This window comes from Gekko japonicus, unplaced genomic scaffold, assembly GCF_001447785.1.
Source record: "Gekko japonicus isolate JY-2015 unplaced genomic scaffold, Gekko_japonicus_V1.1 scaffold653, whole genome shotgun sequence".
NCBI lineage: Eukaryota > Metazoa > Chordata > Lepidosauria > Squamata > Gekkonidae > Gekko > Gekko japonicus.
Genome location: NW_015171524.1, coordinates 13,803 through 24,905, shown reverse-complemented (window position 1 = coordinate 24,905; position 11,103 = coordinate 13,803). Strand labels below are relative to the sequence as shown.

At 51.5% G+C, this 11,103-nt stretch overlaps 1 protein-coding gene across 1 annotated transcript in view; it reads right to left on the bottom strand.

Moving 5' to 3' along the window:
* TRPM1 (transient receptor potential cation channel, subfamily M, member 1) overlaps positions 1 to 11,103 on the bottom strand; it is a gene marked incomplete at its 5' end in the record, with an annotated part of 68,036 nt that overhangs the window by 43,134 nt on the left and 13,799 nt on the right. The window contains 5 exons of the mRNA XM_015419490.1: positions 310 to 444; positions 2,551 to 2,724; positions 3,945 to 4,045; positions 5,225 to 5,297; positions 10,506 to 10,629. Coding sequence (XP_015274976.1) covers positions 310 to 444; positions 2,551 to 2,724; positions 3,945 to 4,045; positions 5,225 to 5,297; positions 10,506 to 10,629 — 607 coding nt within the window. The remainder of the gene's footprint in view (positions 1 to 309; positions 445 to 2,550; positions 2,725 to 3,944; positions 4,046 to 5,224; positions 5,298 to 10,505; positions 10,630 to 11,103) is intronic.

Below are 11,103 nucleotides of genomic sequence, written 5' to 3'. Positions count from 1 at the left end.
CCGCTCTGTCAGGGAGATCTTCTTTATGTTTAGCCAAAAACCTTCTGATTTAATTCCAACCCGTTGGTTCTGGTCTGACCTAGGGCAGCAGAAAACAACTCTGTGCCATCCTTTATAGGACAGCCCTTCAGGTACTTGAAGATGGTTCTCGTCCAGGCCAAGCATACCCATCTCCTTCAACCTTTCCTCACAGGACTTGGTCCTCACAGGACCCCTCACTGTCTTCGTTGCCCTCCTCTGGACACGTCTCAGCTCGTCTATATCCTTCTTAATTAAATGGTGGTGCCCAAAACCGAACACAATACTCACCGTGTTGTAGAGCTCTTCGAGCCGAGGGATGGTGAGGAAAACTTGCATGTTGACTCCGTTCTCGATCAGGAGCTTCACAAAGTCCACGCGGTCCAGGACCAGAGCGTCCAGCATCGCCTGCTCCAAGGAGTTCACCTGCGAAGAGGAGCAGCACGCTCTTCACATTTTCACTTTTTCAGTGGCGGCTCCTACCTGGTGGAATGAGCTCCCGGAGGAGATCAGGGCCCTGCGGGATCTTTTACAGTTCCGCAGGGCCTGCAAGACGGAGCTCTTCCGCCAGGCTTTCAAGTAAGGAGCCGCCCTACCACCGCCACCAACGACCGTGGTTGTGGACCTGGTCCTGACTCTGAGATTGAGCCATACCATCGGGCGACTTGAGAAGATCACTGCACTGGAAACTGCCTGCGTGTTTACATACCGTAGAACGCCATCTTAATTAATTGAAGAAACTATCACTAGCACTTTATGACTTTATGTTTTATTGTATTCGACTGTTTTAAATGTTTTTATGTGGATTTTATGGTATCCTTTACCGACTAATGTAAGCTGCCCTGAGCCTGCTTGTGGGGGGGGGGGTATAAATCGAATGAATGACTAAATAAATAAATGCCAAGCGCCCTAAAGCGACCTGGAGGTCGGCAACTCTCAACTCGAGGAGGCCGTTGCAGACGACAGTGGCAGCTCCTACCTGGTGGAATGAGCTCCCAGAGGAGATCAGGGCCCTGCAGGACCTTTCACAGTTCCGCAGGGCCTGCAAGACGGAGCTCTTCCGCCAGGCTTTTAATTAGGAGCCGCCACTACCACTACTACCGCCACCAACTATCTTGTGGTAACAACAGGGTCATGGGATGGCCCATTATAAAGCTCTGGCCACAGTACTGCAATGGATTGGTACCGCTGAAGCGATTTGTTGTCGTAACATCTACAGGCCACCATCTTGATTCGATTGAATGGGTAAAACCACTGAGCACTTGCTTATTGTTAATTATGGTTTTATTCTGTTCTTAATGTTTTATACTTGGCACATAGTGCCCCTGTTTGTGAGCTGCCCTGAGCCCGTTCGCGGGGAGGGCGGGATAGAAATGCAATAATAAATAAATAAATAAATAAAATTCACACTGCATGTAGTTAAAGCAGTCTGAAAGTTGTGATTTTAAATTTTGTTTCTTTTGTTTGTTCGTCTACCTTGCTTTATGCATTTTATCTATGTTATGAACCGTCTTCTGCTCCGTAAGGAAAAAAGGCAGCTAAAAAATGTCTCGAATCAATACAACAAATTTAGAGTCCAGTGGCCCCTTTAAGGCCAACAAAGGTTTATTCAAGGGGAGAGCTTTCGTGTGCGGGCACACTTCCACAAATACATTGGAATGCAAGGTAAGGTTCAAACTCATTGACGAGGCGGAACAGCAAATTAACACATAACGATGATGTCTAACATGCAAACGCAGAACTAAATAACATCAGATAAGAATGCAGAGATTACTCATTCAGTCGCTGAGTTTTGTGCCTAAATTCTTAGATTGAGGGAATCGCATTTTGAAAGTCCTTACATTCAGATTTCAGTTTTTGTGTACTATGACTGGTTTTCCCCCTCTCCCTCACATATTATGCTTACTCTGTAGGTTGGTCTTAAAACCGTAATAATGAAACTATGAAACTACGAACTAAATAACAAGTTAAGGTTATAAAATCAACAGTCGTGAAACGATAAATATGTCAAAACAGCAGATAATGGTGTAAAGGTGTCTTTTCTAATTGTGGGAAGCAGGGGTCATTTCCTACAGGAGCGCACAGGAGCGGAGCTCCAGCAGTAAAGAGCCCAGGGGGCGGGCACATGCAACAAGCCCCACCCCCTGCTCCCAGCAGCCCTCAGTCAGAGCAAGAAGCAGCCAGGTAAGCTGTAGAGCCCTTCCCCCCCGGGCCCCCGGTCCAAAACAGTCCAGTGGCACCTTTAAGACCAAGTTTTATTCAGGTACAAGCTCTCCCTCCTCTGCGAGGACAGATCTGCACGTCCCCCCGCCCCAATAGCTAGCAATCCAAAAGAGTCCAGTGGAGCCTGAGCGGTGGGTGTTGCCTTCTGACACACTTCCGGTGATGTCAGGGGGTGTGGCATATGCAAACGATTTATGCTAATGAGTTATGCTAATGAGCTCCTGCACCTCTTTTTCTGCAAAATGACCCCTGGTGGGAAGCGATCGGTACGTCAGGGCAGAAGGGCAGAGCCCCCTTTTTGCACCTCACCCAGTTGAGCAGCTCGATTTTCCTGGGATCCAGCTCCTCCTCCGGTTCTTCTTTCTGCTTCCCGCCTTTCTTTTTCCCTTTTCCTTTCCCCCGGGGTGCCTTGACCTGAGGAACAGGCGACTTCTTCTCCTTGTCCAGGCCGGATCCGTCCGTGGCGGTGAGGCTTCCCAATGGCTTGATTCATGGCGCACAAATGCAAGCGAAGATCCATTGAAAGGCACAGGGAAGAATTCCTTGAGCGTAACGCTTTCTCTGCGTCTATTTGCCCTTCGCTCTCTGACATACACAGACATGCGTGCCGTACAGATCGACACACACACGTACAATAGTCATACCTCTTTCTCTTGCAAAAAGGGAAACGAAGCGGGGTCAGGATGGGAGACCCCCGAGGAAGTCCAGGGTTGCTACGCAGAGGCAGGCCATGGCAACACCCCCTCTGTCTGTCTACCCTGACCTGAATGGCCCAGGCTAGCTGGATCTAGTCAGATCTTGGAAGCTAAGCAGGGTTGGCCCTGGTGAGTACTTGGAGGGCAGGCCACTAAGGAAATTTGGGGTTGCTACGCAGAGGCAGGCAATGGCCAACCGCCTCTGAGCGTCTCTTGCCCTGACCTGGATGGCCCAGGCTAGCTCGATCTCATCAGACCTCGGAAGCTAAGCAGGGTCGGCCCTGGTTAGCACTTGGATGGGAGACCACCGAGGAAGTTTGGGGTTGCTACGCAGAGGCATGAAAATGGCAAACCACCTCTGAGCATCTCTTGCTTTGACCTGGATGGCCCAGGCTAGTCTAATCTCATCAGCTCTCGGAAGCTAAGCAGGGTCGGCCCTGGTTAGCACTTGGATGGGAGGCCACCAAGGAAATCTGGGGTTGCTACGCAGAGGCATGCAAACGGCAAACCACCTCTGTTTGACTTCCGTCCTGACCTGAATGGCCCAGGCTAGCCTGATCTCATTGGTTCTCAGAAGCGAAGCAGGGTCAGCCCTGATTAGTACTCGGATGGGAGAACCACCAAGTAAGCCCTGGGTCGCTACGCAGAGGCATGCAAATGGGAAACCACCTCTGAGCGTCTGTTGCCTTGAAAACCCTACAGAGGTCACCTGGTAAGCTGGCTGCGACCTGACGGCACTTTACCTGCACCCATCATACGCTCCTTCTGGCACATTCTCATAATCAAATGGGCGTCTGCTCTTGGTGCAAAACGGAGATTTCCAGGGAACCTTCCCGCCCCACCCGGCCCCACCCGGCCCCACCCGGCCCGCCCGATCCCCTGGCTCTGCATCACCCCCTGGAAGTGGCTGCAGCCACTTGGCTTGCACCGTCAGACCTTGCGATCGAGGCCACAGGTCCTCACAACATCCCAAAGCACCCCCCCTCCAGGGGGAAAAAAACACCTTACCGGCCACTGGTGCCCGAAGACAAAGATCTGACTACGCGCGATGTCCACGCGGTTCCAGGCCAGCGCCAAGCTCAGCTGATCCGGCGCAGAGGCGTTGGTGCCTGAAGCCCAACAAGCCAGCAGTGGTTACTTCCGAGGGAGGGCGGGCAACTCCCCCCACCCATGAAACGACACAACTGCGCAGAACTGCGTGGTGCAGCGGTTAAGAGTACGGGACTAGTATCTGGGAGACCCGGGTTCGAATCCCCGCTCGTACCATGGAAGCTTGCTGGGTGACCTTGGGCCAGCCACACTCTCTCAGCCTCACCTACCTCACAGGACTGTTGTGTGAGGATACGATGGAGGAGGGGCGAATGAGGTAAGTTGCTTTGGGTTCCCATTGGAGGGAAAGGCAGGGTGTAAATGAATTAAATAAGTAACTAGAGAATCAGTGTGATGTAGTGGCTAACAGCATCAGACTAGTGTGTCTGGAGGCCCCAGGTTCGAATCCCAACTCGTGCCATGGAAGCTCGCTGGGTGAGCTTGGGACAGTCACACTCAGCCTAACCTAGCTGGACGACCATCTTTCGGGTATGTTGTAGGGCTATCTTTCGGCTATGCTCCTGCAGAGTGCAGGGGGTTGGACTAGATGACCTTATAGGGTTGTTGTGACGGTAAAACGGAGCCCCCCACTCCCCCTTCCAACTCTAACATTCTATGATTTTATGATTCTATGATTCTAACCTACCTTATAGGGTTGTTGTGACGGTAAAACGGAGGAGAGGAGAATGATGAAAGCCCTCATTGGGGAGAAATGCCTCTGGGCACAGAGCAGGGGTCACAAGGGGGGAGTGGGGGGCAGGTAGCTGTGAATTTCTTGCGTTGCGCAGGATTGGACTAGATGACCTTAGGGGCACCTTCCCACTTTAAATTTCTATGTTCATTTCTAATCACAAGTTTTAAAAACCTCCCATTCTGATGATGGGAAGGACGGGTGAGTCCCACATGGGATATGCCAGTGGCTTGGCCCCCCCAAAAAAACGACTTCGGACAGGACGCAAGCAAGGCTTGGTTGACCCCTACTGGCAAGTTTTCAACTGACTTGCTTTTTACTCATTCATTCTACCGGCTTGGCTTGTTTTCATCAGACCGTTTGTTTCACTGACTCGTTTTTTGTTGCCCGGCTCGGTTTTGTTTTATCGTTTGAGCTCTGGGCTGCCTCGACATCGGCCACGTACTTTCGCGGTGATGAGCGCCACGGCTCCCCGCGTTTCCCGGATCTGTGCTCGGAGCCAACTCACCTTTCAGCAGCGCTGTCAGGATGGACATCTCAATATCCTGCTGCCCCTCAGAACCCATGCGGAACACGGTGATCTGGAGAACGGGGGGAAATAAAGGGGGTGAGAAGGGACAGGAACACAGAGAGACTTTTCCGCCCTTCCTGACGGAGACGGGTCCACCCCGCGTGCTGCAGCGGCGAAAAAGGCAAACTCAGTGTTAGGGATTATTGGGAAAGGGATTGGGAATTCAACGGCCGATCTGGTAACACCCCTGGATGGACCTATGGTGCGGCCTCATTTGGAGTATTGTGCATGGTTCTGGTCACCGTATCTTCAAGAAAGACGTTTGCAGAGCCGGGAAATGTACAGAGGAGGGTGACGAAGATGATGAGGGCAGGGCTTTTTTTGTAGAAAAAGCCCAGCAGGAACTCATTAGCATAATAGGCCACACCCAACAGCAGAAACAAATTAGCATATTAGGCCACACCCCTGACAGCACAGCTCATTGGCATATTAGGCCACACCCCCATGTTACCAGAAGTGTGCTCACCTAGCCACACCCACCTTTTGCTTCTTATTCTGTTTACCTTGTTTGTTGTCAAAACCCAGGGCTTTTTTTGTAGCAGGAACTCCTTTGCATGTTAGGCCACACACCCCGAATGTAGCCAACCCTAATGACTGCTGTTGGGTGTGGCCTATTATGCTAATGAGTGCCTGCTGGGCGTGGCCAACTCGGGAGCCAGCCGGAACTCCGTTCCTGTGCGATCCTGCCCAAAAGTAGCCCCGATGAGGGGGCTGGAGCCCCTTCCCTTGGAGGAAAGGCTGAAGAGACTGGGGCTTTTCGGTTTAGAAGAGAGACGACTAAGGGGGGAACGTGATAGAAGTTTCTAAAATTATGCATGAGGTGGAGAGCGCTGACAAAGGAAAAAATTTCCTCCTCACAAAAGACTAGAACTCGAGGGGCATCCAGTGCAGCTGACGGGCAGTAGGTTCAGGACAGACAAAAGGAAATACTACTTTACACCGAGAGTGATTAAAATGTGGAATTTTCTACCAGAGGACTATTAGCTCTGTTGATGGAACCTGCCACTCATTCCAGTCACCTTCGGAGGCTTACCCCCAGTAATGGTTCCTGCCCTCCTCTGTGGTTTTGGTGTTATATGTTTATGTGTTTTCACTGAATTATGTTATAATTTTAATTGCTGTTTTTAATGTTCAAATGAATGATTGTGAGAGGGAGGGCAGGAAGAGAGCCAGCTTGGTGTAGTGGCTAAGTATGCGGACTCTACTCTGGGAAGAACTGGGTTCGATTCCCCACTCCTCCACTCGCAGCTGCTGGATGACCTTGGGCAAGCCATAGTTCTGTCAGAGCTGTTCTCTCATGAGCATTTCTCAGAAGAGCTCTCTCAGCCCCACCTACCTCACAGGGTGTCTGTTGTGGGGAGGGGAAGGGAGAGGAGTTTGTAAGCCGCTCTGAGACTCTGGGTGAAGGGCAGGGGTATAAATCCAATCCAATCCCTTTTCTTCTTCTTCTCTCGTGGTCTTTTCTTATATGCCCAGAGAAATGCTGATCGCCATTCTGGGTTCAGGAAGGGATTTTCCTTCAGGCCACATTGGCCCAGGGATCCTGGAGATTTTTTGCCTTCCTCTGGGCATACAGCAGGGGTTATTGGGAGAGGGCTGGGGAGGTAGCTGTAAATTCCCTGCATAGATGACCCCTTCCAGCTCTATGTTCCTTATGTTTTCATGTCTGCCACCTTGGGAACCCTAGGCATGTGGAAAGATGGCATTAAAAGATTGTAAATTAATTAATTATCGCATGGCGTTGTGTGTAGAATAGCCAGGAGATCCTAAGATTGTCTGGCAGATGGAAGTTCTAGCTCTTTAGCATGATGTGCCACTAGGTGCCGAGCTAGATTTACTTTTAAGGCAAGAGACTTTTCAGAGGTGCTTTTGCCATTGCCTGCCTCTGCGTTATGACCCTGGTATTCCTTGGAGGTGGCCGATCTGAATACTAGCCAGGGCCGACCCTGCTTAGCTTCTGAGATCTGACGGGATCCGGCTTGCCTGGGCTATCCAGGTCAGGGCAACGTTTTAAATAATAATAAATAACAAGGACCAAAAACCTACTAGGCTACCGTAGCACACAGAGAGATCTGCAGGGCACGAGCAGTCCTGTTTGACTTGGCAGGGAACGCAGCACGAACGGGATTCCTGGATGGTGCGTTGGCACCCGTCAATCCCCAAACGGGAACATTCGGATTAGCGGTTTAATCTGATCAAGTTGCTCTCTTGGCTCCGAGGCACCCATTTTAAAATAATGGCAATAACAACACCGCAATTTTGCTTGTGCTTAAAAAAGAAGAAGAAGAAGAAGAAGTACATTCCGTCATCTGCTTTCCTTACCGACTTAGTGGAAAAAGGAGGCACCCCCCAAATGGTACCCGTCTGTAGAGAAAGCAGGGGTCGATTATATAAGCCAAGGGGATTCTGGGCTGTGCCAGATGGCTACGAGGTGGGACCGTGGGACCGATGATGTCAAAAGCAAGGATTTCCCACTCGGAATGGCAGGCAAAGCCCTCCGATGCTGAGTAACACCGCCGCAGAGCCGAACGAATCTTGATTCATGTGAGAGATGAATTCCTTGTCGCCACGTGCTCCATAAGCCAACAGTCCAGCAAGGAGACAAGGAGCTACTGGCATTCAGGGCTGGCCCCAGCTTATTTTGCACCGTAGGCGAGGATCCCTTCTGGCGCCCCCCACCCCCGTGCGCCCCCCAGTTTTAAAAAAATAAATGCATTTTAGGAAGAATGAAAAACACAAATAATCAAGAAACTCACAGAGTACGGGGCCGGGTGCAGATTGGCGCCTCTAAGGGCCGGCCCACTCTAGGCGATCGCCTAGTTCGCCTAGTGTGAGCTGGCCCTGCTGGCATTAAAGCTGTGAGTGAGCCATTTGACTACTGCAGAAATTAGTTTGCTCTGGAGCCCGCCTTCCTGAGCTAAGACAAAAATGTGTAAGCCGGAGGCTAAAAAACTGAGAGCTGGTTCACACTAACTCAGCTTAGAGGGAACACTGGTGGGTAGAGATCTAATCTTATGCAAACCTGCTGCCAATGACCCTCTTAGTTCTAGATTCGAATTCAGGAGGAACGCCTTAGAGACCAACAAGATTTCCGGGGTTTCCTGTATTAGGTTATTGGGCTTCTCACAATGTGGTTCCTAAAAAATCGGTTCATACGAACTCGCTTAATATCTGACATTAAAAAGGTCGTATGCCACGGTAGTTGGTTGGCTTAGATCCGGCGTTAGGATCCACTTCTCTAATGCAACACAATAGAGAATATTTTTGTATGACATCCTATGCATCTTATATGCTCAATATCTTACTTATCGCAAGGCGGTACGATACTAACGTGGTCTCGTTTTGCATATATGTTGCAATAAACTCAATAAAAAATGTAAAACGTATTTTCGGGGTATGAGCTTTCAGGAGTCAAGGGAGATCGAGCCCTGACTTGGATCGCCCAGGCGAGCCCGATATCGTCAGATCTCAGAAGCTAAGCAGGGTCGGCCCTGGTCAGTATTTGGATGGGAGACCACCAAGGAAGCCCAGGGCTGCTACGCAGAGGCAGGCAGTGGCAAACCAACTCTGTTTATCTCTTGCCTTGATCTGGATCGCCCAGGCGAGCCTGGTCTCATCAGATCTCGGAAGCTAAGCAGGGTTGGCCAAAGCCCCGTAGCTAAGGGGTTTGGGGGGAGGGGGCCGGGGGAGGGGCCACCCACCAGTTAATTAAATCAACTTTGATTTAATTGGTGGGATCCCTAAGGCAGCCCCGGCTGCAAATGAGGGTCTCCAGGCGAGAAGGAGAAGCAGGCAGGGGAGGGTCCTTTGGTGGCGGGAAGTGCCGTCCAGTCACAGCTGCCTTAGGCCGACCCCCTGGTGGGGTTTCCCAGGCCAGACATGTCCAGAGGTGGCTTTGCCCACGCTGGTCTCCGCGTCATGGCTCTGGGGCATCCCCAGGCCCTCAAACGGCTCCAGCTGGACAACCGGAAAACCTCCTCTCTCCTGGTGCCCCACGGTCTCGGTCTAAATCGGGTCTCCACCCCCCCCGGGGCGCCTGAGACTACCCGCCGGCAACTCCCAGCGCACGTCTGCGTCCCAGGAGTCCAGAGGCAAGCCTCACCTGGGTTTTGCCTGGCCGCACGCACAAGGGTCCCCTTTTGGAGAGACGGGGAGGGGCTGAGCTCTCTTCTCGGGGCTCCGCAGAAGCTCACTCCCCCCCGCCGGCCTCCGTGCTGCAGCTGCAGAGCTGGGGGCGCCCAAGAGGAGCGCTGCGGCCTACCGCCTTTGGCCAGCCTCCGGCAGCAGCCTGTGATGGCACGAAACGGGACTGTTGGCCTTGCGGCTGGGCAGAGGTGGGGGGGGCAGGTGGACCACAAGGGGTGTGTGTCTTGGAAAGGGGCCCATAAAAAAACGGGGGGGGGTCCTGGCCCTATGGGCCCCACAGTAGGCTACGGCTCTGGTCGGCCCTGGTTAGCACTTGGATGGGAGACCACCAAGGAAGTCCAGGGTTGCTATGCAGAGGCAGGCGAGGGCAAACCACCTCTGTTCATCTCTTGCCTTGACCTGGATTGCCCAGTCTAGCCCGACCTAAACACGTTGATCTAAAAGAGCAAGAGCCGACTGCAAATAAAGAACCCGTGTCATAACAGCCACTGTGAATTATTTGATACTGATACCAGCACTTTAATATGTTTTAATATGACTAGTCAGAGAATTGTCTTTTTATCAATACGTCGCCACTGTATTTTATTGTAATTTTACCGCAATTTTATGCTGTTTGTAAGCCGCCCTGAGCCGGCCTCGGCCGGGAGGGCGGGGTGGAAATTCAATCAATTAGTCAATCTCGTCAGATCTCAGAGGCTAAGCAGGGCCGACCCTGGAAAAGTATTTGGATGGGAGACGTCCAAGGAAGTCCAGGGCCGGGAGGCAGAGGCAGGCCATCGAGCCACCTCTCTGGAAAACGTCCAGGCCCCCAGCAGAGGTTGCCAGAAGTCGCCATGACCTCCAGGCATGCAAGTGCACAGGCAAACACACACACAAACACACACAAAATACCCACAAAAAAGAAGAAGAAGAAGAGCCAAGGGAGTTTTGACTCTCGAAAATTAATGCCCCGGCGACCTTCTTGGTCTCTTAAGGTACTGCTGGACTCGAACCCGTCTCTTCTCCTGCAGTCCAATGCGGCTGCCCTCTGGAAGACTCTCACTTCCGCCAATACGGAGCAAAAGAAACTTACGAGCTCCTTTTTCCTCATGCACTCCATAAGGACGACGAAGAGCTGGTGGGCCTGGTTCCGGTTGTAGTTGAAGGTCTTCTGAATGGTGACCAGGAGTTGATCCCGCAGAGACTCGCTGATGATGCTAAAAACAGAGGCAGAGAAACCTGAAGTTGGTTTTCTGTTTTCATAGTCAGGCTTTTGGGGGGATTTCGAAAAGAGCCCTTCTGTGCGTGCTGCTCGTGACTCGGAGACTGAAGAAGAAATGGATTAAGAGGGAATGAAGCATTCTCACCCACGTGTTGGTCTACCTCACAAGGCTGTTTGGAACATGTTTAACCCTGGAGACATGCTATAAAAATGTTTATTAATAACATGATGATGGGGTGAGTTAGTGGGAACTTATAGGTATTTGATAATTAAGGGCAATTAACACATGGGATTCACTGCTGCAGGAAGTGGCGGTGGCTCCAACAACAGAACTTCCTCCAGGAGGAGGAGGAGGAGGAGGAGGAGATTGGATTTATACGCTGCTCTTTACTCGGAGTCTCAGAGCGGCTTACAAACTCCTCTCCCTTCCCCTCCCCACAACAGACACCCTGGGAGGTAGGTGGGGCTG